The sequence below is a fragment of the Sciurus carolinensis genome, chromosome 1 (genome assembly GCF_902686445.1).
Source record: "Sciurus carolinensis chromosome 1, mSciCar1.2, whole genome shotgun sequence".
Taxonomy (NCBI): Eukaryota; Metazoa; Chordata; class Mammalia; order Rodentia; family Sciuridae; genus Sciurus; species Sciurus carolinensis.
Genome location: NC_062213.1, coordinates 191,729,327 through 191,756,507, shown reverse-complemented (window position 1 = coordinate 191,756,507; position 27,181 = coordinate 191,729,327). Strand labels below are relative to the sequence as shown.

The following is a 27,181-nucleotide window of genomic DNA, read 5'->3' as shown; positions in this document are numbered from 1 at the left end:
TATGGAAATTTTCAAACATATACAAGAATAGAATAAACTTCTCCATAATCCCATTAATTACCAAGATTTTACTATGTTTGCTGAAATGTTTTAAATCTTACTACATTTTCTTGGCTGAAATGTTTTGAAGAAAATCCTGGGTATTATGTCATTTCACCCGTGCTAACCTCATTGATGTCTCCAAACAACAGGGACATTTTCTTACCTGACCACGATGCCATTGTTATGCCTGGTTCTTATAGTTTATAATCCGATTTTCCTGGTTATTGCCAAAGTATCTTTTTTATTTGTGGCAGGTCTGTTCAAATCAGTGTCTAAACACATATCACTCATTGTATTTGGTTATGTCCCTGAATTTCTTTCTTTCTTTTTTTTAATAATAGTCCCTCCTGAATGTCTTCCTTAATTGAAGAGGAGACTTGTATCTGTGTTAGTGTTAACATATCACATGCCAGGTAGCCAAGGTAAATTTGGAAAACTGCACTGTGCGTGAGAGTGATCAGGCAGATAGTGCCCTAGTACGGGGAGGGTGGTGTTGACCTCATGGACTACTCTGGGCAAGGGGTTGCCTGGATCACACTTTGAGAAACCCCCAGGGTTGATTAGATTAGTTTTTTTGGGTAGGAATGCTTCATGGCACTTTATGCTTCATGGTTTTTTGTTTTGTTTTGTTTTGTTTTTGCGGTGCTGGGAATTGAACCCAGGGCCTTGTGCTTGCAAGGCAAGCACTCTACCAACTGAGCTATATCTCCAGCCCTGCTTCATGTTTTATTATCAAGAGACACACGGTATCTGGTCATCCCATTTATGTATTCAAATATTCATGGTGGGCCTGTGTGAGGCATTCTGCTTTTTAGCTGTTTAGTAACAATATTCCTTGCTATTAGTGGTAGTAGTAAGTATAAAGTTTTGCTATCTTTATTAGTATCTTATGGTATTTTCAGTTTTTCCTAATAAGAGGAAAAAAATGACTTCATTGTTTAGTTTTTAATTCCTTGGACAGTTGTGATATTTGACATATTTCCATGTGTTCACTTATCTCCTATTAATTTCTTTTAACCCATTCCAATTTGATCTTTTGATGACTTTAAAAAGTGTGAACAAAAATCCTTTTAATATAGATTTTAAGTCTTTTTCACTATAATATTTTATAGTACCTTTTCCCATTGATTATGCTATTGAAATAATTTTTTTTTTGGTACCAGGATTGGGGCGCTCAACCACTTTTTAAATTCTATTCAGAGACAGGGTCTTGCGGAGTTGCTTAGGGCCTCACTAAGTTGCTGAGGCTGGCTTTGAACTTGAGATCCTCTTGCCTCAGCCTCTTAAGCCTCTAGGATTATAGGCATGCGCCACCATGTCTGGTTATTGAAGTAATTTTGATAATTTGTTATATTATCTGGTGATCTTTTTCCTTCTTAAGTCTGAACTCCTATGAAAATGAAGAGAGGTAGCACCATGATTTGGAATCTTATCATCGTTGAGAAAGACTGCTGGATCAGCTGTTCTCTTGTATTTTATCCTATTCCCTCCCCAAAAAGGCCTAGATAGTTTCCATCTTAGGCACAGTTGGTACCAGAGTCAAAAATCAGAAACTGACTTTCCCAAACCTTTCCCCGCCCCTTGTTCTACCACCATCTCTAATAAGCACCTTAGTTAAATTTGGAATGAGAATGAAGGACTTTGTCTTTTGGTTGACAGATGAAAGACACTTAATGGTCTTACCATAGAATATGTACTTTGCAGTGATTGGCTGTCTATTGAAGTACTTTTGCAACTCTTAGACTTAGTGAAAAAAAATTCTGTATCTTATTTATTCTAAAATACTTTTAAAATTTAGAACCACTCTTGAGAATTTAAAGTATTGTTGGGCTTTTTGTTTTTTTTTTTTTTTTTTTACTGGGGATTGAAACCAGGGGTACTTTCCCACTGAGCTACACCCCCCACCCTTTTAAGTTTTTATTTTGAGGAAGGGTCTTACTAAATTACTTGGGGCCTTGCTAACTTACTGGGGCCTTGCTAACTTACTGAGGCTGCCTCCAACTTGTAATCCTCCTGACTCAGCTTCCTGAGTTGCTGGGATTATAGGCTAAAATATTTTTGCTTTCCTAGTGTTTAAAAAAAAAAAAAAAAGCTCTCATTTTGACCACTATTTTGCCTAACAGGAAACCTGCAGACCTGCAGAACTTGGCTCCGGGGACCCACCCACCATTTATAACTTTCAACAGTGAAGTCAAAACGGATGTAAATAAGATTGAGGAATTTCTTGAAGAAGTCTTATGTCCTCCCAAGTAAGTATGTGCATGGAAACATTTCCATCTCTTTGTAGCTTTGTATTATTTGTGTTTAGAGACCCTTTACCTGATGGTACTTAACTTCTCATAGCATTGATTTGGAATGGCCAGGTGTCTTTTCTAAGTTGCTTGTAATTAATGCTATATAGATGTCAGAAATGACTTCTTGCTAGGCCAATAAGTCATACTGGGAAAGGTAGGAATGTGTCTAAGCTCTTGGGAATGTGGTGAAAGCAGGTTTGATACATATGGGAAGGGTTAGGAAAGACTCATTTGTGGGCTGTTGGCCCCCAACCCAGAGAGTCCAGGGAAGAGGAGGGTTGGGAGCAGATAGGTCCCACGGACCCCAGGCAGAATGTCTGAGCAGGCATGTGGTGCAGGGTGCTGTTGGATTTGCTCTCACTCAGTTTTAAAGGTAACTTTCTGAACCTATAGTCCAGGGCAAGTGACTTTTCACACTGTTGTGGGATTCATGTTTACTTATTTCTTTGAGGTATTCCAGATCTCCAAGTTGTACATATAGTACAAGGGTAGTTAACTAAATTGCAGACATTCAGTTTTGGATCCTGCTGTAATCTTGGCATAGATTCAAAACATTATTAGTTTCTTTTAGGCTTTTTCAGTTTCATTATCCCAAAAGCTGATGTGTTTCTTTTCATTTAACCCAAGCCTTTCTTGTTAGTTATCTTGACTTTTACCCTCCATGTTCAGATAAATTTCCCAGGAATGGGATTATTAGGTGAGAGGGTTCTAATATCAATTGCTTATTATCCATCCATTCACTTGTTCATTCCTTCATTCATTCTGCAGTTACTGGGCACAAAACAGTGTAGATACACTAGTGAATACGACATAGTCCCTGCCTTCAGTCAAGTTTGGGAGGGGTGGTGAGTGGAAGGAAGATAGGCTTTAGAGAAGAGGCAGCGCTTGAAATAAGCCTGATTTAAAGGGGGAAAAAATGTGGCATCTAGCAGATGAAAGAAGGAGTGACAGGCATTTTAGGGTACAGGACTCATTTTGAAGAAATAGTGTTTCTTTTGGGGAGCAGGAGGCGTGACTGCGGGCGGTAAGGGCTGGGTGGAGGCAGGAAGGCTGCTGGAGTGGGTTAACCAAGCTCCTCCTGCACCAGCCCACTGCCCGCTGAGAGCAGAGCGGCCCCTGCTTGGCAGTCTTACGTCTGGGTTCTCTCAGTCCTTTTTTTGTAATTCCAAGAGCCTGTTCTCTGCCGGCCTTCCTTCTTTCTAAGAGCTTCAGACTTCTTTCCTCTCTTTTCCCCACTTTCAAACTACCTTTCAACTCCAATAAAGTATCTCCAGACCAATGTTAATAAAACTAAAAGTAGAAAAACTTTGAATGACTTACTCATTCTTTATGAAGAAAACTATATTTTGTTTTAAAGCACTGTATGAAATACTTACTGTTTAAACTCCTCCAAGGTTTTTCTGTTTTGTTTTTGGGTACTAAGGATTGAACTCAGGGGCACTGAACCACTGAGCCACATCCCCAGCCCTATTTTGTATTTTATTTAGCGACAGGGTCTCACTGAGTTGCTGAGGCTAATTTTGAACTCTCTATCCTCCTGCCTCAGCCTCCCACGCTGCTGGGATTATAGGTGTGTGCCACCATGCCTGGCCAAGTTTAAGTTTTAGAAATCAGTGTGTTGATAATATATATACCACTTTAGTCAAATGGACATTTTCCCATATTCCTTTCTAGTCTCCTTCAACAACAGTAAAAAAATCAAGAATTTTTTATTATTCCTTCTTTTTTCTCTCAGGGGTATTAACCTTAAGAGAAATGATAGTGCTAATATCAACATATTCTGATTTCTTGGCATCCATTGTGCAAGACATCACAGCTTTGAACTGGACCATGGAAATAAACATTTTCATTTTGCTTTTTTGTATGGAAATTTCAGCCCCATTTTATTGGGGGCAGATTTGAAGAGATATTATAACCGGAGATGGTCTTTTCTTTCAGTTTAAATGCTTGGAAATCTTTGTTACAAAATGTTCATGAGGTGACAAATTCTCTCTAGGGTATTTTTCTTGTTTATGTGTAATAGTTTATATTCTGAAGAGAGTTTCTGAATAAAGTTTTAAAGTTTAACTTTATATGGAAGGAACCACTTTTGATGCTGCTAATGCTTCAGCTGTTAATAATATTCATGCTGATTATGTATCATGTACTGTGCTTTGTGTATTATTTTGTGGATTGTCTCTGTTTCTCACAAAGACTCCAAAAAGGAAACTGAATATGAATAATCCAAATAATTTGTCCAACCTTTCACAGTTAATGGTGTCAGAGGCAGGGCACTTTTAAAGCCTGGTTGATATGACATTAAAAACGTGTGTTTCCTCTGTTCTCTGCTTTCTCTTCCCATTTCATTGGGTTTAGCTTTTATAAAAAGAGGCAAAATGTAACTTTAATCATGATTGTGCTTCATGAGTGAAAATTGAAGTCCAATTTGACCTTTAGAGGAAGGGTAGGATAGAAATCAAAGATGGTGTCCTTACCATGCCAGGCAGGTGAGACTGAAGGTAGCTGTTAGTGCAGCGAAGGCCTACGCAGGCAGGCGAGGTTTGACTTTGGTTAGTCTCCATTTAGCTGAGCTGAAGCAGCATGTTTGGATGGCGAATGCCTTTCCCAAGGGGCTCTGTTGGCCACACGTGAAGTCCTGACCGAGCACAGAGCTCTTGTGGAGAGGTGGCAGAGAGAGTTGCTGGACGCACCACCTTCAAGCCCGTTGCTCTGCACCCGGGGTCTCGGACCACCTGGCTCGCAGGCTTGATTTTTTTCTCTCTGGGAGCAGAAGTCTTTGGGTCTTTATTGCTGATCCTCTTCACTTTGCTGTGAGCTGCTGGTTTCTGAAGAGGATGAGAAGAGGCAGAGGAGCTGTGCAGGCTGCTACCCAGACCTGGCATTTCTAGCAACAGGATTTTGGCCCTTGGTGCTGCCAAGGACAGTGTTTTAGGTGAACACTTCCTGGTTTAATCACAAAATACAGATACCAGGCAATTTTCTACTCCACAGTTGTTTGAAATTTAGAGACTGATGGAAAGCTTAACTCAAAGAGCTTTTGTTGGTGTATGAAACTGTTGGTTCTAAAGTGATCTTTCTCTCCTCTGGGGAAAGTATTTTTGTATTTATTTTAGTCCCTCTTGCTTGAACTACTCTGCCAAAAGCCTTTGAAACTTGGATTTTTAATGCAACTATACTTGACTAAAGGACTTATAAAAAGATAGAAGGATAATAGATAATGGGATAAATTTGGAAGAGAACTCTATAAATGTTAAGCCGCTTTTTAAAAATGAGCACAGTAAAATAATTTACAAGATAATTCAATAGTGTATAACCAGTTTTCTTTATGTTAATGCAAGAATGAAGAAAATATCAAGATTTTTGTCCCTGAAAGGTTAGAATATTCTTGGCTAGTCCACCTTTGACAGTGTGTGATGTGAGGTGGGATGAAGGGCTGGTGTGAAAGTCTGATGCCCTGGGTGCTCTCATCTCTTCTGTTGTTGATACAAAGTTCATGAATTATTTGCCTCTCTTTTGTAAAAAGTAAAATGAATGCTCATAATAAGTGAGAATCATTGCTTGATCAAGCTCTTTGCTAAAACTAATAATGGATGAATTAAATCTAATGTTTTGGGAAGGTGCAAGAAAAATTGACAAATGATTTTTGGATCCACTTCTTTAGAATTTCATTTATCTGTTAGGATCTAATCTGTAATAGTAGCAAACAAAAAGTGCCCAATGATCCTGGGGCCAGGAAATTTGAGTTTTTTTCACTAATGGATACTTTTAATTTGTTCAGTGCTTTTTTGGACCAAGTATGTAAGCTTTCAGGAACATAATTTTCTTTTAGGCAAAATAAGATATGAGGTGATTGGTCTCTTGTAGCTATACTACTCTGTTCATTAAATTAATAATACACATTTAGTAATTGATCACAGCAGGAGGAGACCTTGTAGTTAGGGAAGAAATTCATACACGTGCATAAATTCAGGTAAAACTCATTTACTGTTTGTTCATTGAAAAGCTCTATGTCATTGTGTCTATAAGGGAAATATTTAAGATTAAAAATTGTGAACTATTTAGAGACTATGTAGACCTATTAAAAAGAAGGTCAGCTGGAGCATGGAGGTGTTCAGTAGGTACTTCTTATCTTCCTTCCCAGTGTATCGTATCGTGCTCACCTTTCAGAGGTGTACCTCTTCCTGAGTCCAAAACAGGAACAGAAGAAATGCAATTATAAAATCTGCACCGAAACACGGCTTACAACTGAACTAAATTTCTTAAAGACTATCTCACTTTTGCCTTTGAGAAGACGGCACCTTCTAGTGTGCGATTAAATTGAAATAACTCGTTCAGTATGAGACCCCCTCAGCTCTCCTGCTTTCCTCTGCTGATTGATCTTCCCGGCGTGGGGCGGAGGTCGCACTCCTGCAGCCCTGACTCTGGGCCTGTGCTGGCCCTGGAGGGAGCATGTCTCGTTGAGCCTTTTCCTGTGTTTTCCAAGTTGAGAAGTAGGCACTGAGTTTGTGCAGTTCTGTGCATTTGAGACCTAAATATGCAAAACGCACACGTGTGTTTCACTAAGCTGCTGTGTGGCGTCTCTTCTCAGAGTTGAAAAACTTCGTAACAGTGCATGAGAGCACTTGGTATCGTTTCCGACATCTCATCTTTTTGTTGCTCACTGCTGCCCTTATAACTATACTATGGAACCTATACCACGGAGGTTTGAGGTCAGTCTGGGTAAGGGTGTGAAGCGGATGGTCTGCCTCCTACCGGGTTGTCTTCCCCTGCTGTGGATGATCGAATGCCTGAGCAGCCCAGGCTCTTTCCTTCTGACAACACCTCTGGTACTGCTGCGCAGGGCTGGTTCAGTGTGGAATGCTGAAGATCTACCAGAAGGCGCCAGTGCTGGGCTGTCTAGTAGCTACTGAGCACTTGAAATGCAACTAGTGTGACTAAGGAAGTGGATTTTTAATTTCATTTTATTGTGATTCATTTAAATTTGTATTCAGATCGCTACCTGGCACTGATGACTACCATACTGGACCTTGAAAATGTAGAACATCTCCATCATCACAGAGAGTTCTCTTGGACAGCACTCCAGAGGTCTCATTCTGATGCCCGTCGGCTTGGCAGGGATCACTGAACAAATCTACTGTTTCCATAGCATTCTAATCTATCAAATGGAGGTGGAGTGTGGATGGCCTTTGGTTGCCAAGAATATTAATACGTGAACAAAAACACCGCAGAGCTTTGTTTCCTAAGGAAAATCACATTTAAAAAATGTTAGAGCAAACAAATGATGGCATTTCTTACAGTAATAACTGTTACAGGAGAGCTAGCCCAGTTCTTTGTTGATAGACAACTTAGGCTAATGCATCTTTGAAGGGTCTATAACACACTATCACCTTTTCTATTCAGGTACTTAAAGCTCTCACCAAAACACCCAGAATCAAATACTGCTGGAATGGACATCTTTGCCAAATTCTCTGCTTACATCAAGAATTCAAGGCCAGAGGCTAATGAAGGTAAAAAACAAAAATTGAATTATCACTGAAAAAAAAAATTTAAAACCAGTATTATGACAGTGATTGTAAATGAATACTTGGAATCCTGGTATTTTCGTAAGCATTAAGAGCATCTTTCAGAGTTGTCCAGAGATTTGGTGATAGACTGGAATAGTACTTAAGTTGCTGTTTTTCCATGTTTTTACCTAATACCCTAGTGCTCTGCATAGAACAGATATGTGATGAGATATTTATTGAAAAAATTGTTCTTATATTCTTTTGAGAAGTTTCTGTGAAGAGAATTTATATTCTTTCTTTTGAGAAGTTTCTGTGATAGGAACTATGCAAAGAATAAAAGTAAATAGAAAATAATGGATGATGTGATTGTGGTGGTTTGAAATTGATTGATTTAGCTTAACTTAAACTTGCTAAATCTTTTGTTTATTGTTGGGTACTAGCAGCCTAAAATCAGCCTGCGTGATTTTTTTTTTATGTTAATTACCCTTAAACAGTTTTGAAGAGTTGCTTTCAGAGCATATTTAGACTCAACAGCCTTCCAGATTTCTCTGCATCATAAAACTAGAATTTTGTTTCAAGCAATACTTTCATGTTGAATTATTTAGTAGCACAGAGGCAGTTTTAAAATTTTTATTAAAAGATACTTTTATTATTTCACTTACCAGACTTACATATAGTGAAGGGAAGTCTCTTTGAAAGCAGTCCCTTCTAATGAGCATTGTCTGACATACACCATTTAGTAAGTTCTCATTTTCCTTTCTTTGCGATGTTAAGCGTTGTTCTCCCTGGAGAAAACTGTATAGAGGGAATGCTAGTGATTATTTAAAAGTTATAGCAATAAACAGAAAAACTACCTTCTAAAAATACTTTACTTCATGGTGGTTTTGGTTTAGTAGCTTAGGTGGGTTCTGGATTTGTATGGAGCGAGTGAACGAGAGCACCAAGTGCGGGATGAGTCCATGCCGGTTAGACAGCAGAAAAGACCCTTTTAAAGACTGAAACACTTGCTGATTTCCTTATGTTATTTTGTAGACAGATTTCTAAACTTTTCAGGCTATATTTTATAATGAAATTTTAATATTGTAGCCTTTTTATAATTTAGTATTGAATTTTAATTGTTTTCTTCTTTTGGTTTCTGGAATAATATTCCCTGCATGAAATGTTTTTCTCCAGTGAAGAGAAAAAAGGGCAAAATTTTAGTGCCCAGGCCTGGCTTGTGCCTATTTGTAATGTGTTCCAGTTGCTGCCTTGGTTTGGGACAATTTTCTTAGTAATTGGCTTATTTTTCTTTTACTGACTAAGCACACGGCTGGGTGGAGCCCCCCCCTTCCCGTGTCTTCCTGCTCTGCCCTCCTTCACGCTCTCCAGCTGTTTTTTCCATCACACTGTCCTTTGATACCCAGTCCTCTTGCTGAACAGTCCTTTGAGCTCCCTTAAAGTCATGATGTTTTTATTTCTCTGTGTGGCTTTTGAGGGCTGGAGGGTGGCTGAATTTCTTTTGCCACTTGGGAGGAAAGGGGATTAAAATGAGTCTGCTTTTTCTTTGAGGGAAAAGGTTGGGGAAGAAAAAGTGACTCATTTAAGTATAACTCTGTATTCTATTTTTTCCTATCAATTCGTTACTGCCTTAAGTAGCCACCTACACTTAACTGCCTTCAGAGTGCTGTAACCAGTAAGAATGGACAACAATGGATCACGCAGTACAGAACTCACACAGCTTTATATTAAATTACCTATTGGTAAATAAGAACTCCAGTTGCCAAGCAACTTCTCCCTACAGGGACTTGTCACTGCCCTGAGACTTCAGAAAACAGTATTCTAAATCACTCTGGAGCTTAATGGCTGTCCCTTATGTATGTTTTTTCATGTCTCTTTTCTGTTTAGTACAATTAAATGCCTTTAATAAGGCTAGGAAATTAGTGATCCATTCTTTATTCCCCCACACACTCACCCAAATACTGATAATCCCCATAGAGATGGGTTTGTCATTTTAACATGAAAAATCAGAGTCAACAAGTTTCAATTAGTTTTACCAGCAAATTAAATATTTTACAAAATCTACTATGTTTGGACAATTTTAAGACCTTCGGGGACCTACTTTTAAGTAAGGGTTTAGATGCCTAAATGCCCTAACTTTACAAAGCTAGATTGGGGTGTATAGAGTAAACAAATAAGATTTAAAGAATAGAATAAAGGGAAACTGATTGATAGAGAGATAGCAGATGATAGATAAATAAATCTTTTGGTGACAGGTCCAATTTGATTGGTAGTAAAAACTTGTGTGACCTTTTAAGCATTAAAAGAGAAACGAATGGTAATTCCTTTTGTAAGAATGGGTTAGTTATGACCTGTCTCAAATCTCCTACGTTTTTTCAGTCCTGTGATTTCATTAATTTAGGTAATTTACTCAGCTCCCAAATAGAACTAATCTATTGATATTTATACTATTCTTAAGAGAGAAATGAATTTATCATTGTTGAAATTTCCCATTATATGCTCTGAGGTATGTTTCATAATGTCTAAATTCCTATTTTTAAATGGTGGCAAGGAATCTGGAGTTTCTTTTTAGTTTTCTTTTTATTCAAGATCCATGTCCTCCTTTGATTTCTGCTGCCCCCAAGCTCACTCCACCACTCATTGCCTGCTTACTCTCTCTCTCTCCCTTCCTCCTTTTTCCTCTTCCTTTCTAGTAAAGTGGGAGTGAGGACGGTTGTTCATCATTGTAACTATGAATAGCATTGTATACTGAGTCATTGTGAAATGCTCACTATTCCTCTCCCATTTCCTGCTGATGCATAACCTAGCCTTTAAAAATTGTGTTAGCGTCCCCCTGTTAAAACTAGCAGCATGGGCTGGGTTGTGGCTCAGTGGCACTGTGGTTGCCTAGCATGTGTGAGACACTGGGTTCCATTCTCAGCACCACATACAAATAAATAAATAAGGCAAATGTACTGTGTAAATCTACAAGTAAAAAACATTAAAAAAAAAAAAAAACTAGCAGCAGTTTATTAAAGCTACTCTGAGATTTCCTCTTGCTCCAGTTAGAATGGCAGCCATCAAGAATACAATGACAAATGCTGGTGAGAATGAAGGAAAGGAGCACTTTTGCACTGATGGTGGGATTGTAAATTAGTACAGCCACTATGGAAGTGAGTATAGAGATTCTGCAAAAAACCTGGAATGGAACCACTGTAAGACCCACCTATACCACTCCTGAATTGAAGTCATCATACTATGGTGATACGCACATCCATGTTTACGGCAGCCCGATTTACAATAGCCAAGCCCTGGAACCAGCCTAGGTGTCCATCAGTAGATGAATGGATAAAGAAAATATGGTATATACACACAGCAGACTTTTATTCAGCCATAAAGAAGAATGAAATTGGGCTGGGCCTGTAGCTCAGTGGTAGAGCGCTTGCCTAGCACGTGTGAGGCACTGGGTCTGATCCTCAGCACCACATAAAAATAAACAATACAAAAAAACTTTAGGAGTTTTAAAAAGAAGAAGAAGAATGCAATTGTGTCATTTGCAGGAAAGTGGACATTATGTTTGGTGAAATAAGTGAAACTCAGAAGGTCAGAGGTGATACGTTTTCTCGTATGTGGAAGCTAAAGAGGAAAAAGGAAAAGAAAGGAGGTGGTGCTGGGAAATGTGCAGAGTAAGGAGAGGAACGGGGAGGGAGGGAAGAGTGCACGGGAGCACTGGGGAATATTGGCTGAATCGTATTGCCATGTTGTGCACATGTACAAATGTGTGACAGTGACCCCACCGTATGTAGCACTCTAATGCACCAATAAAAATATGGGAAAAATTAGCAGTAGTTTTAAAATTTGGTTTTATCCATGTTAAGCGCTCATAATTGTAAAATGATCTTTGTTGTCTTCATTGTGAATTTTTTTTTTTTCTAAAATTTTTTCAGTTCTAGATGGACACAATACGTTCTTTTATTTATTTTTGTGTGGTGCCGAGGATCGAACCCAGTGCTCCACGCATGCCAGGCGAGCGCGCTACCACTGAGCCCCAGCCCCAGCCCGAATTGTGTTGTTTTTTAACAACAGAAGTGCTCATGTTACATTTAATGCTTCCTGTCATGAAGTTTATTTATTCAAATCATACAAGTAGTAGAGACATGCATGCTGTTGGAAATGTTAAAATGGCATAGAAATAAAAATGTAACTTCAGAGTCCCTCCTTCTAATTAATCACATTACTCGCTCTCCTCCCCAGCAATTCAGTGTGCACCCTTTTTTACCTATGTAATCTTGCAAACATTTTATGTAAATGTGTGTTTATGTATATATTTACAATATATAGTCTTCTTTTTTCACTTAATATGTAGTAGAAATCCTTCCAGTCTCAAAATATAGGTCTACCTCAGTTTATAGAAATACTACTTATTGTGTAATATAGGTTTTTATTTGATCATTTCCCTATTGGTAGAGTCTGGATTGTCTCAACTGTTTTACTGTGACAAACCAGTGAATGTTCTTGCACTAGATTTCAGATAGGTCAAAAGTTTAGGCATTTTAATTTTACTCTATTTTGCCAAATTGTTCTTTTAAGGTCTGTGGCAGTTTATATTTCCACTAACCTAGGCATTTCCGCACACTTCTGACCCTGGTGTGCCTGTGTTTTAATCTTTTTAATTGTGCTTTATTCCTGAAGGCAAAAGAAGTGTGTTTTAAAAACCTTTCATGATTAAATTTAAACTGTATGGTCCCTGTCATACATATTAATTTTTCGAGAGCATTTGAAATAGCTATTTAGAGATAAAGCATTCCTGTAGCAAGGGTATTGGAGAATAATAGTGCTTCCAATTAACTTCAAAAGACAAAGGGGCTACTTTCTGATGGCTTACTACTGCCTTCTAGTGGTTAATCTTGACATTTTCTTCAATTGAACTGTATACTCCTTCATGATAGCATCTCTAAAGCTTCACTGTTCCTTTGACGGTGCTGTTTGGGTACCTATTGGTAGTTGTTTTTGATTGTTTTATTGGCTGTACCTTATGTGGATACATATAATTGTATCAAACTAATTCATCTTTCTGTTTCCTTTGGCTCTTGTAAGTCTTGGGATTCTACTCTCTCTTTTTTTCTTCCTTTTAAGAACAACCATGAAAAATTTTCTATCATGCCCTGGACTCCTTACCGAACCTAGCTATTTCTCAGTGCATTCTTCTGTTAGTTTATGAACTTCATGTTCCAGCTCACTATATGTGTTATCATTAGCTGGCATGCAATTTATAATATGTCAGATCTGTTGCTTTGTATTTTAATTTTTTATTTTTAAATGGCTTGATTCCCAGTCACTTCTCCAGTTTCATTAAGCTCTCCTAGTTCATCAGCTTTATTTTTCTGGGTTCCAGTGCCCTCTGTTACTTTTCTGTTTTCTCTGTGAAATAAGCTAACTTGATCATGGCTATGACTAGGGTGACCTTTTATTAATAAAACATGTAGCCCTGTGATCTTGAAACATCACTTGATGTAATACATTCAATTTGGCATTTACTGGTAGTAAAAACTATCAGTTCTTCTTTTATAGCAATATGCAACACTTACTTATTCCTATCTTCCTGCAAATATATAACAGTCAAGTACAAATTTCTTCACTTACGTGACTTTATTTATGTAATGGGGTGCTGGGGATCAAGCCTAGATTGTAGATGTTAGTCAAGTGCTGTACCCCTGAGCTTTGTCCCCAATCCTTTTTTATTTAGCTTTAAAAGTATCTCTTCTGCATTTTGATGTAGTTCTTCTAAATCTTCTTCATACATTTTTAAAAACTCAACTTATATACTTAGTTATTGGTCTTTCTAAGTCTGGGTGAACAGAACAGGTGGCATATAGGAAAACTGTAGGCTGGGGATAGAGCTTAGTTGGTAGAACATTTGCCTAGCATGCGCAAAGCCCTGGGTTTCATCACCAGCACATTAAAAAGAAAAGAAAGAAAACAACAAAATGTGGTGACATGTTTAAACCAGTTTTTAATAATTATTTTAAATATAAATGGTTTAAATATTCCAAATACAAAAATTTACCAGTTAGTTTAAAATGTGTTGTGCCAGGTGCAGTGGTGCACCTCTGTAAACCAGCAGCTCGGCAGGCCAAGGCAGGAGGATCTGGAGTTCAAAACCAGCCTCAGCAACTTAGTATCACCCTATGCACCTTAATAAGACCTTGTCTCAAATAAGACCTAAAAAGAGCTGGGGATGTGGCTCTGGTTAAGCACCCCTGGGTTCAATCCCTGGTACTGGGGGGAAAAAAAGGGCAAAAAACATTGAAATTAAAAAAAAAAAGTTTTCCCTAACCAAAGAAAATAACAAAAGTATAACTAGAAAGTTTCTGCCTAAAAATTAAATACTACATTTTTAAATAACCCACAGGATGAAGAAGAATGAAATGATGAAAATATGTCTACGTTTGTCAGATATTGCTAAAGCTGTGTATAGAGGGAAGTTTGTGGCTCTAAAATGAGTATATTAGAAAAGAAGAGCTAAAAATTGGTAATCTAAAAATATCCATCTCAAGGGGATTGTTGGGGGGGGATTAGCAAATTAAACCCAATAAGGCAGAAGGAAGGAAATGATATATCAAGAGCAGAATGTAATGAAATAAAAAACAAACATTAATACCTGCAAAGGTAAGACTTTTCTTTGAAAAGTCTAATAATAAAAATTGATAAATTCTTCACAAGAAAAGTGAGAGAAGCAGTAGTAACTAATATTAGAAACGAGGAGATAACTACAGATTATTTAAATGATTTTGGAGGCTGTTATAAAAATGTGCTTATAAATTTGAAAATATTATTAGAAATGTATAGAAAGGACAGTGTAGCAAAATTGTCACAAGGAATTAAAAATATGAACTATTAATCTATAATTAAAAACTATGAGTTTTCAAAAGAAAACTCCAGATTCAGTTGGCTTTACTGATGAATTCTTGCAAACATGTGAGGAGAGTAACCTTACTCTTTCACATTCTTTTCCAGGAAACAGCAGAGAGAATACTTTGGAACTTGCTTTTTGAGATCAGCCCTAATACCAAACATCACAAGAATATAAGGAAAGGGCAATTTCAGGCTAATGTCTGTCTTGAACACAGATGCAAAAGTCTAAACAAAATATGCCCAATCAAGCAATATGTAAATCTATTACATGCATAATCAGGTTGGATTTTATTCAGGAATGGAAGATTGTTTACATTTTCAAGAATCTGTATTAGTTGTCACATTAATAAAAGAGAAAACGTAGATAATTAGATTTTTGCTTTTAACAGAAGCAATAAAAAAAGCACTCAATAAAATGTAATACTTATGGTCAAAATTCCTTATTTAAGGGACTGGGGTTGTAACTAGGTGGTAGGGTGCTTACCTAGCATGTGTTAGGCACTGGGTTCCATCCTGGGTTGTAGCTTGGTGGTAGAGTGCTTTGTGAGATACTGGGTTTGATCCCCAGCACCATATAAAAACAAAGAAGGTATGTGTCCTTCTACAACTAAAAATATATATTTTTAAAAATTCATTATTTAAAAGAAAAATTTAGTTAACCAGCCATGGCAGGGGACTTCCTTAATCTGATAAAAAAGAGTTAGAAATAAATTATAGCAAATATCATACTTATGGGGAAAACAGTACAAGATTTTTCCCTTGGGATCGGGAACTAGAAAAGGATGCTCATTGTCACTTCTGTTTTGCATTTTACTGGTAGTCATAGCCAGTGCATTAAAGCAAGGAAAAAAAAAAAAAAAAAAAGGATGAGAATTGTAAAGGAAGGAGTAAGTTTACCCTGGTGTGTGTGTGGTACCAGGGATTGAACTCAGGGACACATGACCACTGAGCCACATCCCAGCCCTTCTTCTTATTTTATTTAGAGGCAAGGTCTCACTGAGTTGCTTGGGGCCTCGCTAAGTTGCTGAGGCTGGCTTTGAACTTGCAATCCTCCTGTCTCAGCCTCCCGAGCTGCTGGGATTATAGGCGTGTGCCCTTGGCTGTTGTTAAATAATAAAATTATGTGCATAGAAAATCCAAAAAACGTACAGATAAACTATAAGAATAAAACAGCTGCTAGATATGAGGTCATTCTAAGGGTCATTTATAGAGGGGCTTCTCTCTCTTGATAGCCCACATTCTCCCCTGAGTAGGTATCTACTTCCTAAATAAACCTCAGTGCATGCCTTTGAAAATAAAAAAACAGAAGTCAGTTGTATTGCTGGGTGTGGTGGTGCACACCTGTAATCCCAGCAGCTTGGGAGGCTGAGGCAGGAGGATCGGGAGTTCAAAGCTGGCCTCAGCAACTTATCAGGGCCCTAAGTAACTCAGTGAGACCCTGTATCTAAATAAAATACAAAGAAGGACTGGGGATGTGGCTCAGTGGTTAAGTGCCCCTGGACTCAATCCCCAGTGCCCTGCCCCCCAAAAAAGTCAGTTGTATTTTTAAAGCATCCTAGAGGAATCCCATGATGTGACATGCTCTAGGAGTCTGCCTTGTATGAAGAATTGGCTAGGGTTTGAAGGCTCTTCTAACTGCGAATTCTAAGATCGCAGTCTCTGCAGTCTTCTCCTACCTCACCGCCCGCTAGATGATGTTCTTAGGGCTTCCGTGGGCTCTGCCTCTCCTTCACTTCACAACGTCCTGTTCATGTGTGTCAGGACTCCTACATATGCTGCTCAGCCCCACTCTCCTCAGGCAGTGAGTATCGTCGGGTGTCTCTACACTGGGTACCTCAGATGGCATTTTAGCTGAACCATCTCCACAGTCCCTAAATCTGCTTCTTCTCCAGGAAGGCAGATGCCTCAGGAAATGGCCCAGCACTCACCATGGAGTTGTTAGTTTCTTGACTAACTTCTCTGTACTAATCCCATCCCCCAAGAATTAAACTAAGAATAAGAACCGTTCAGCTTTTACCCAACAGCAGGTTTAACAATGCTTATAAGAAGATTGGGAAAGAGCATGAAAGAAGATGACGCCAAGGACTTGGGCTGGAGCTGGTGACAGCATTGCCCAGCATGCTCGAGCACCGGGCTGGGTTTGACCCCCGGGCAGCGGGTGGGAGGGGGACGCAAGTCTTGGCTTCCCGTGTGTTGTACCTGCGCACCGCCAGGAGTTTCTGCGTGGATTGTTGGTGCAGGTGTCCATGTTTCTTAACACATTTCTTTGTGATAAATTCAAATACTCCTGGTGGAGCAGGATTTAAAATTGGGAGCTACAGTCTCTGTCTCTGCTAGAATCTCTTACCTGGATTTCAGCTGATACCCTTCCCCGTTCATTCGCGTAGTGTAAACACCCACCGTGTTGGGCCACAGTGTGCTCGTGCGTGGGGTTTGGTGATTAGCCAGACTTGACAGGCGCCGCCACCTGAAGCTCTGGTGCTCGTAGGTGTGTTTACCTGACCGTCGTGTGCACACGCTCCTGGAGAGCGGAGGCAGTCCGTCGCTCTGCAAGGGCAGTCAGGGAGCCCTGGCAGTCGCTGACTAAGAGCAGTGCTGCCCTTTGAGGGTGTGGGTCGTGTTCTTTCTCAGCGTGCCCATCTTTCTTTCAGCGCTGGAGAGGGGACTCTTGAAAACACTGCAGAAACTGGACGAGTACCTGAATTCCCCGCTTCCTGACGAAATCGATGAGAACAGCATGGAGGACATTAAGTTTTCCACACGTAAATTTCTGGATGGCAATGAAATGACATTAGCCGATTGCAACCTGCTGCCCAAGCTGCACATTGTCAAGGTGGGCCTGTGGGAGGTGGGGTCCCGCCTTAGGCCTGCCATCCTGTTTACTGAGCTAGCACTAGGAACTCCCAGAGGGGTGTAACTCGATGCGCTTAGGCAGAGTTAATTGCATGGAAAACAGGTCTTAAAATTGAGGCATATGAGAAAGAGAAATATTACTTACTTTTTTCTGTGACTGAGTAAATATTCAGAAATTTAATATGTTAAATCTGAAATTGGAGTTTGCCACACTGGCTTACTTTGTCAAATTCTGTTCTGTGATCACCTGTCTTTTTCTATTCCAGGCAGAAACTATTGTGTCTTATGTGAGACCTTGTGCTAAATAGAATAGTGATAAGCACTGGTCATGTAATAAAGCTCTGAGATAAGACAGGCAAGTCTAGAATAGCATGTGTTCTAAAGGCATTTGCCAGCAGCTTAAACAGCTGTATCTCTGGGGTGCCCAAGGCACACTTTTACAGTTGCTGTCCCATTTCTGAGTCCCTGGTGTAGCTTGCAGTCTTGGTCATTATTTAAAAGTCGAATTAGAATTGTGGTGATGGACTTCTTTTCCAAGAGAAGAAGCTCTTCACGATTCATAGACTTAATAATCTGCTCTAAAATCAGACACGTGTCTCTTTTATGAGATGTGGAAAATGTATGTTAACTTGTGATCTCTTTGTGTTTCAGGTGGTGGCCAAAAAATACCGCAACTTTGATATTCCAAAAGGAATGACTGGCATCTGGAGATACCTAACCAATGCCTATAGTAGGGACGAGTTTACCAACACCTGTCCCAGCGATAAGGAGGTTGAAATAGCATACAGTGATGTCGCCAAAAGACTTACCAAATAAAATAGCACTTATGAGAGATGTCTTCAGATCTTCCCCTAAGAATACGCTTTTCCTAACAGACTGCTCATCTTCCTATAAAGTAGAAATGTATTTTGCATGAACATGCAGTTATTCATGGTTAGGAGCAAGGATAGACAAGATATAGTAGTTATCTTAAAATATACACTCCTAAGCAGTATTATGTTAAGACCCTCTCACCCTGCCTACCTCCCTCCCAGTGGTATCCTCCTCCTCTGACTTCAGGACACTCCGTCACAGACCCTTCACCTGAGAGGCAGTTTGCCATCTCTCCGGAGTCCTCACCATTCTGTGTATAGATGGCAGAACTTTTGAGGTGCAATGTTTAGCTGTTAAAATAGTAGCCATGACATCAGTCAACCCCAAGCTGGTGCATAATACAGGTACAGAAGAATTTATGTATTTTTTGGAATTTTGTAGTATTTAGTAAGAGTATATGAAAGGATTGCTACTGTGTCAGAAATGTTCTTTCAGTTTAGTCTATCCTAGATACATACTGAAAGACACCACCACCAGAGAAGGGCGCCTTCCACAGAAAGTCACTACAAATCCTGCTGTTCTTTATAGACAGATTTTTAGTTTTGCCTAAAATCATTCATCCTTCATACAGGTTGCATCATCTGACGCCATGTGGAAGGTGAAAGTTTAGAGGGAGGAATGGTATTCTCAAGGTCTCCAGCATTTTGTTCTCAGGAGGGAAACCAATGGACGCCTGATACTCTGTGTTGTTAGCTGGGTGTTTCGCCCAGTGCCATTCATTCGGAACAGGATCAGCTGCAGTTTAAAAAGCTCCTTTAGGTAACCATACACCCTGCTGTTTGTAGATTTTTTTGAGCAACACTACATACCCTGACACTTAGTTGACTTAGCTCTAGCAGTGCAGTGATTAATAAGTACAGAAATAAGTCTAAAGAATGTAGAGTGGGTTTGTCAAAATATCAAGTATATTTTGTTTCTAAAGCATATTTAATGTGGATTAAATCTGGAGAGCGCATTATCCGTTCTGTTTTGAAAACTAAAAAGCATACCTTACCAACTCTCACACCGCCCGATTACTGTCGGACTTCGCACAGAGGGTGCAAAGACAGATTGCATAGACAGATTGCAGTGTTAGGGTGAGTACACATTCACCCGACTGGCCTGATCTTGGTCTCTGTGCTTCCTTGAGTTAAATTTTTCTGCAGCCGCATTGATTGAGGAATAGCACTCTACTATGTGCTTTTGACTTGTTATTTAAATTGAGGTCCTCAATTAGAAGTTATTTGTGCTCTAACAAAGAACAATGAACTTGGTGAAAGTGGAACAAATGTTTGCTATGTGTTTTATTTATTCAAAAAACAAAACCAAGATGGACTTTCTTAGTACTGCTCCAAAGACTGTGGTTATAATAACATTTTTATACCTAACTTGTTTAAGAAGTGCTATTTCTCATAGGCGTTTCTTTCTTTTTGATTTTCTTTAAGAATTTTAAGAATATTGCTTTAAGATGGCAATGTTTTCTCCCCTTTGATATGCTAACATTTAGTAAGCACTGGCTTTGTGGACGCAGCCTGACTTTTATAAGCACACTGCATTTTTAACCTCAGTAATTAGCTTAGTATAGGAAGATAAGGAAAAGCTCCGGAGGGCATCCGTGGGGTCAGGGAGATTCCTTGGCCTTGCCTTTTGTAGAACTGTTGCTGATCAGATTTTAAGCCCCTGTCTTTCTGTAACTGAGGGTTGGATGGTTTACTTGGTTCCAGAAGGAAGCACCGCCTGGCACCCATCGAGAGCCGTGGTGCAGTGGCTGGGGGGAGCAGTGTCCCGTCCCCCCCGGGGCGCAGCAGGTCTCCGCACCCCACAGTCTTCACATTTTAAACAGGACAGTTTGGCCTCCAGGTGATACTGAACCACACCTGCTAGCTTAAAGCTGAGGGAGATTTGAGAGAAGGGGCGACTGTCCTTTAGAGAATGGAGGGCCAGGTGACGCAGAGTGGGAGCTCCTGGAGAAAGCGCTGCCTTGCCCGAGAGGAACCGGCGGAGGCCCACCGGAAAGAGTACCCTGTGGGGCTGCGTTCCCTCATTTTTATTTACCAGTGACTACACTTGGCCATCTCTCTGAATGTCCAAGGAAGGCAAGTCTTTATGGTTTTGATGAAGGCAGAATTATTTTTCTCTGTAGAGAGACAGATTTTTTTCTATCAAGGAATTAGTCAAACATGATTTAGATTGGCGACTGCTAAAGGCTAGTAAAGAGACAGGTCCTGCACCCAGCTTTTACCCCACTGTGTGTCTGTGGGATGCCCTGAGCTTACAGGCTTGAGAGAGGGACATAAAAATGCTTGTGGCAATTCAAATAGTATTGGACTTGACATAAGGAAATCATCTGATTTTATTTCTACAGCTAAAAAATAATTCCCCTTCATTTCATTATACTTCTTTAAAGAGATTGGAGTCTGAATGGAAAGAAAGTTTCATCATTTTCCAAGGGACGCTGAGAAATTACAGTTGGAAAGTCTGTACTATTCCAGTTAATATCACTTCCTTTTTTTAAAAATTAGAATTCAGTAAAATTCGGATACGTTTTATTTCTTCGTAACTTTGGCTCTCACTACTCTAACCCTTTGAACAGTCTGTATACAATTAAGAGGTTTCTGACATTTATTCTTACACTGTGTGGATCAGTTCTAGAATTTAGGAATTTTTACTTCTGTTGAGTTTTGAATCTCTCCAGAGCGGCATGCAGATAGTTTTTTATTTCTGTACGTTAAAGAAAAACCCACGTAGAAAGTATCTACAAAGTAAAAAGGAGAGGAAATAGAAATTATTTTTTCATGAACATTTTGATACACATTTCATCAAACTAATTGGTTCACCAATTTCTTACACTGGTTATAATCAATATTTAATTCAAAGAGAGGGAAGCATTCATTATTGATATTTATAGGCTTTTAAAGTTCCATCCTTTACAGATTATCAAGGTTGGGGCAACCAAAATTATATTTTTATCTTGGGAAAAAACAAAACTCCCCAAGTCATAATGTTAAACAGAATTGGAGTATTTTCTTTAGAGTTTCTCGAATAGGCAAATGAAAGCTTACTATAGAATGCTTGTATTTTCTTTTCTCTCTCTGGAACATCAACACCAGTATATTGCTGGCAGCTATTGTATTAAAAAATAAAATATATTTTCACTATCATAAAGTATTCTTTGTTTTCTCCCTCATGAAAATAAGTAACAACTTGGGGTAAAATTATTTTGGGGACTTTTTTCCTATGAATGTACAATTCAGCACATGTAAGAAGTTAAAGGGAAATAAAATCCATATGAGCAACTCCGGTGCAGAAAATAATTTGTTAAAAATGTTCATGATATTCCTAGCAAAGTAGGAACAGTATTTTAACATGATAAAGACCTTAAATGGCATATAAAAGAAGACTTCTCATTAAAGTTAGGAATAAGAGAGTTGCCCTTGTGGATCACAGCTACATCTATGTACATTTAGAGACCTCAGCCAGTGCAGTAGAACAGTAAAAGGAATAAGGAATGAGAAAGAAGTGACAAGGTGACTACTCTTTGTAGGCATTTGTGTGGAAGATCCAAAATAACCTACAAATTGTTAGGAATACTGAGAATTCAAATGGATTTTTATATACAATATTGAGGAACAAAAGTCATAGATCACATAGTGTAGTGTAGTTACTGTTTACTAATATGAACCACAGTACCAAAGTTGCAAACGTTGATCTCTTCTGAAGGAAACCTGGATGATGGAGGGAAAACAGGATGCATATGCGCCTTTGAGCTTTTAGGAATTTGTGAGTATATTACCTGTTCTGAAAAACAAAGTGCTTTAAAGGATTGAAAAGACCCTAAAACCATAAGCTATTTAAGATCCAATCTGACAAAGAATGTACAATTCCTTTATGGAGAAAACCACCAAATGTTGAAAGGCCTAACAGAAATCTGCTCACTGGACAGGCATACCATGTTCATGGTTGGAGGGTCAAAAGCATGGGGGTTTCAGTTCTATCCCATTTTATAAAGTCAGTATGTCTGTGCTAGCTTCCCGTCACTAAGAGGAACACCCTGTGTAGACAAAAGACTTCTTTTGGCCCCTGGTTTCAGAGCTTTTCAGTCTGCGATGGCTTGGCCCCATTGCTTTGGACCTGTGACAGCACAGTACCTCACTGTGGGAACATGTAGCAGAGAAGGCCTCTCCACCTCATGGAAACTGGCTGGCAGAGGAAGGGGCCAGGGACCCCAGGATCCCCTTCAAGGGCACACCTCCAAAGGTTTCCAGCACCTCCCAGTAGGTGGCTTGCAACCAAGCCTTTAACACATGGTCTTTGGGGTGACATTCGAAACCCGAGCTATGGCAGTTTTCCGACAAAAATCTCAACAGGGCTTTTGAAAACTACATACAGATTTCAAAAACTCATTGGGAAGGGTTTTGTCCCCAAAGAGCCAACGTGGGAGTGGGGCGAGAAAGGGAGCTTGACTGACAAGATACGGGGATGTATTAAACACGCACAGTATTGACAGGCAGGACGTCGGAGGTCACAGCGACACGATGTACTGATGCATGGGGCGGGAGGACGGTTCAGACGCCAGAATAACGAGCCCCAGAATACCATGTCAGCAGGAAAGACTGACTGCGCTGGAATTCAGAAAGGCAAGCGCTTCTGATGATCTGGCTGTTTTCCTCCCTGTGGGCATTGTTGATTCTGGGCCCAGAACTGAGGGTTGGGTTTGGCTCATGGAGACGGGTTTGTTAGAGAAAAGAGCACGTTGGAAACCCAAGACACTCGGATGTACAACTGGTTTTCTTACAGCTGGACTGTTTTCCATGCAGTTTCTTTTGCTGAACTCCAGAGCTGTACATAACAGGCCAGAAGCCAAGCTGAGGGCTTCTAAAAGGCAGAAGAACGTCTATGATCTCACAATACTTGGATGACAGATTTTCTAGGGAAAAGACCTGTCCAAAACAAAACATTTTAGTGATCCTGGTGCTGGGGGTGACTGCAAAGAGGACCTTTTTGGGATGATGGAACTGTTCTAAAAATGGATTGTTGGGGCTGGGGAGATAGCTCAGCTGGTCAAGTGCTTGCCTCGCAAGCACAAGGCCCTGAGTTCGATCCCCAGTACCGCAAAAAAAAAAAAAAGGATTGTTAATAAGGACCTTGTATCCAGAATATATGAAAATTTTATACAAATCAAGATAACCAGTTTAAAAACGGGCAAAAAACCGGAATGGACATTTCCTCAAGGAAGATACGCACATGACTGATAGAACACATTGCATTTGCCATTTTCCATTGCTGTAACAAAATACTCGAGGTTGGATACTTGGTAAAGAAAAGAGATTTATTTAGCACTCAGTTTTGGAGGTTCTGAGCCATTTGGAGGTTCACTGCCATCAGTTTGGCGCTGGTGAGGACCTTCTGGCAGATGGCATCACGGTGGCAGGAGTGCTTGAAGGAGAGAGATCACAGCAAGACAGGAAGCCGGAAAGAGGGATGGACCTGCTCTTTTATAATACCTTTTTTTTTTTTTTTTTTTTCCTTTTTGAAGAACTAACCAGGGTCCCAAGAGAACATGAAACTTGATTCAGTTCCTTTCAAGGGCAGTGACCCCAGTGACCTAATTACCTGTACGTGGCATCAACTCTTAAAGGTTCCATCACCTACCAATGTCACCAAACTGGGAACCAAGCTTCTAACACGTGGACACACTCGAAGCCTTCGCAAAGCACAGCACACATACAAAAGTTGCCATTTTTAATCATTAGGGGCATGAAAATGAAACCCACGGTGAGATCACTTCACCCCACCAGGGTGGCTCTGACTGAGAGGCTGGCCCAAGGTGTGGGGAAATGAACTCGTAGCTGCTGGTGGCCAAGGTGAGATGGAGCTGTTTTGGAGGAGGGTTTGGGAGCGCTATCTAGCACCCAGCAAGTCACTCTGGGCTCATGCCAGGAGGTCGGAGCCCGTCCCCAGGTCGTGTGCCTGGATGTTCCTAGCAGCATTACTCGAGGTAGCCCAGCAGTGGAAACAGCCCAGTGTCCACCCGATGCTCGGATACCCCACAGGGGAGTAGTCTTAAGGAACACTAGCAGAGAAAGTGGCAGGTGGACCGGTGTCACGACGTGGTTGAACCTGGAAAATGCCAGGCGAAAGAAGTCAGGCGCAGAGGACAAGATGTGTGATCCCGTGTCCTGAAGTGTCCACCATGGGCAAGGCTCTGAGGCGGTGGTCACCGTTGCTGGGAGCTGGAGGGAGACGAGGGGCGTGCCTGTGGCGGGCGCGGGGTTTCTGTGGGTGACCATAACGTTCTGGAATTAGATAATCAGGGTGGCCGCACAATTTTGTGAATATACTAAAAATGGCTGAATTTAAAAACACAAACTTTCTGATTCATAAGTGATAACAAAAATATTGCAGGGGGACAATCTGCCTTGCTGAAATTTTGATCCATCAGCTCATTGACAGGTGGAGTGGCAGCAATGTGTGGCTTCCTTCCTTGTATTCGAATTAAAGATTCGATTCAGATACATTCTAAAGTCTATCAGAAAGAATGAATGGTGCTGATGGAGGTCCAACTCCATAAAGTTGTTCAAAGTCTTAACTTTCACCTAAAATTTAGAGTGAATTATGAATTCTATAACCTCAATACATTTTTAAAAAAATCTTAAAACAACACTTAAAGAATTCATTGGACGGGGCTGGGGTTGTGGCTCAGTGGAAGAGAGCTTGCCTAGCATGTGTGAGGCACCAGGTTTGATTCTCAACACTGTATAAAATAAAAATAATAAATATCCATCAACAACTAAAAAATATTTTAAAAAATTTCATAGGATGGGCTTACCAGCAGAAGTCAGCATTAGTGCTTGAAGAAAGGTCAATAGAAATCACTCAAACTAAAGCCGAGAGAATAAAAAGTGCAATATGAGCCAGGTACAGTGGCAACACCTGTAATTCCAGAGACTCAGGAGGCTGAGGCAGACGGATCATAAGTTCGAGGCCAGCCTCAGCAACTTAGGCCCTCTCTCCGAATAAAATATTAAAAGGTGTGGGAATGTGGCTCAATGGTTAAGTGCTCCTGGGTTCAATTCCCAGTACATAAAAAGAAGAAGAAAAGAAACCAGAAGCAAAGAAGGCGAGAGCAGAGCCTGAGACACATGTGGGGTGCAGTCTAAACACATGTATGGAAGCCCCAGAAGGCAAGGGAGTGGCAAGAAGTCATATTTAATGAAATAATGACTGAGAATTTTCCAAAACCGATGAAATTTCCAAAACCAACCCACAAATCTGTGAAACAGCAAACTCCACATGGAATAAAAACAAACAATGCACTTAAGAAAAACAAACTGTTGAGAACCCTCAACACAGCCAGGAGAAATGAAGTTTGGTGTAACTTTTGAAGGAGCCACGATAAAACCAAGGTCTGACTTTCCGGTAGGAGCTGGAAACCAGAAGATGGGAGAATGAAGCTCTCAAGTGCTGAAACCCCAACCCTGCTCACCAAAATCCCCTACTAAGTGGGGTGACTCTCAGCCATGAGGTTAAAATAAAGGATTTTTAGGCAAAAGCTGATGAGAATTTGACACCAACACACCTATGGTACCAAAGTACTTCAGGACAGAAGAAAAACGGCCCCAGATAGAAATGTAGAACCAGAGTCAGGATAAAAAGCAACAGGTTGCTGAGCGTGGTGACCTGCACCTGTAATCCCAGCAGCTTTGGAGGCTGAGACAGGAGAATGGAGAGTTCAAAACCAGCCTCAGCAACAACGAGGTACTTAGCAACTCAGTGAGACCCTGTCTCTAAATAACATACAAAATAGGGCTGAGGATGTGACTCAGTGGTTGAGTTCCCCTGAGTTCAATCCCTGGTACTCCCTGCCCCCCAGAAAAAAGCAACAGGTAAATATGTAGGCAGATCTGAAAGGATGCTATTTAAAAACATCAATAATAATGTACTGATGACAAACACTCATCTATTTTATGAAAAATGTAACAACAATGGTGGAAGGAAGTACAATCTGTAAGATCTCAACATTATTTGGGAAGTAGTAAAAGTACTAATTTAACAAAAGTATAATAAGCCAAGGGCAAATATTGCAGCTACTAAAAATCATGAGAATAATTTTAAAAGTCTAAGGTTCATGGTGGACATGAAAATGCTAAGAAATTCAATTTAAAGAAAGCAGGACTAAAGGAACAAGGAGCAGAACAGACTGGAAAACAGCAAAAGGCTAGCTGTGAACCAGCATTCTTAGTAATTATGAGGTGAAAATGCGCTGGACAATCCAACTCAGGAGCAGCTCTCGCTGGATCAAGAAATCAGAGCCCGATTCCGCAAGTGCCCTACACAGGAGACTTGGGCCTTGGAATATTACATTCAACTACAGAATGCATTCTTTCCAAATGTACATGGACCTTTTAGCAAAATGGAACACATGGTGACCTAACATGCCAGCTTCAGCAAATTTCCGAGGAATGAAATCATAAAGTATGTTCTCTTACCGTCGTAGAATTAAACTAGAAATCAATCAATGATCGATAAGGAGACATGCATTGTCCCCACACGGCAATTAAATTTTTCCCCTACTTTGACAAACGTGCTTAGTATGTAGTGGTAAGTCTTCAGGCTCTTACTGTATGTCATGGACTCAGTCTCTCACAGTCTTACTAGATGGGACTGTCATTCCATTCTGTGGTTGAGGAAACAGGCACATGTCTGTGAAACTTGCTTAAGGTCACACAGCTAGTAAGTGGCAGT

General features: G+C 40.0%; 1 protein-coding gene across 1 annotated transcript in view; it reads left to right on the top strand.

Annotated features, from left to right (window-relative positions):
• Clic4 (chloride intracellular channel 4) overlaps positions 1-21,595 on the top strand; it is a 65,568-nt gene extending 43,973 nt beyond the window's left edge. Inside the window, exons 3-6 of the mRNA XM_047553276.1 lie at positions 2,166-2,291; positions 7,737-7,843; positions 17,383-17,564; positions 18,236-21,595. Of these exons, the coding sequence (XP_047409232.1) occupies positions 2,166-2,291; positions 7,737-7,843; positions 17,383-17,564; positions 18,236-18,400 (580 nt within the window). The 3' untranslated portion in view covers positions 18,401-21,595. The remainder of the gene's footprint in view (positions 1-2,165; positions 2,292-7,736; positions 7,844-17,382; positions 17,565-18,235) is intronic.
• The last annotated feature ends 5,586 nt before the right edge of the window (positions 21,596-27,181 follow it).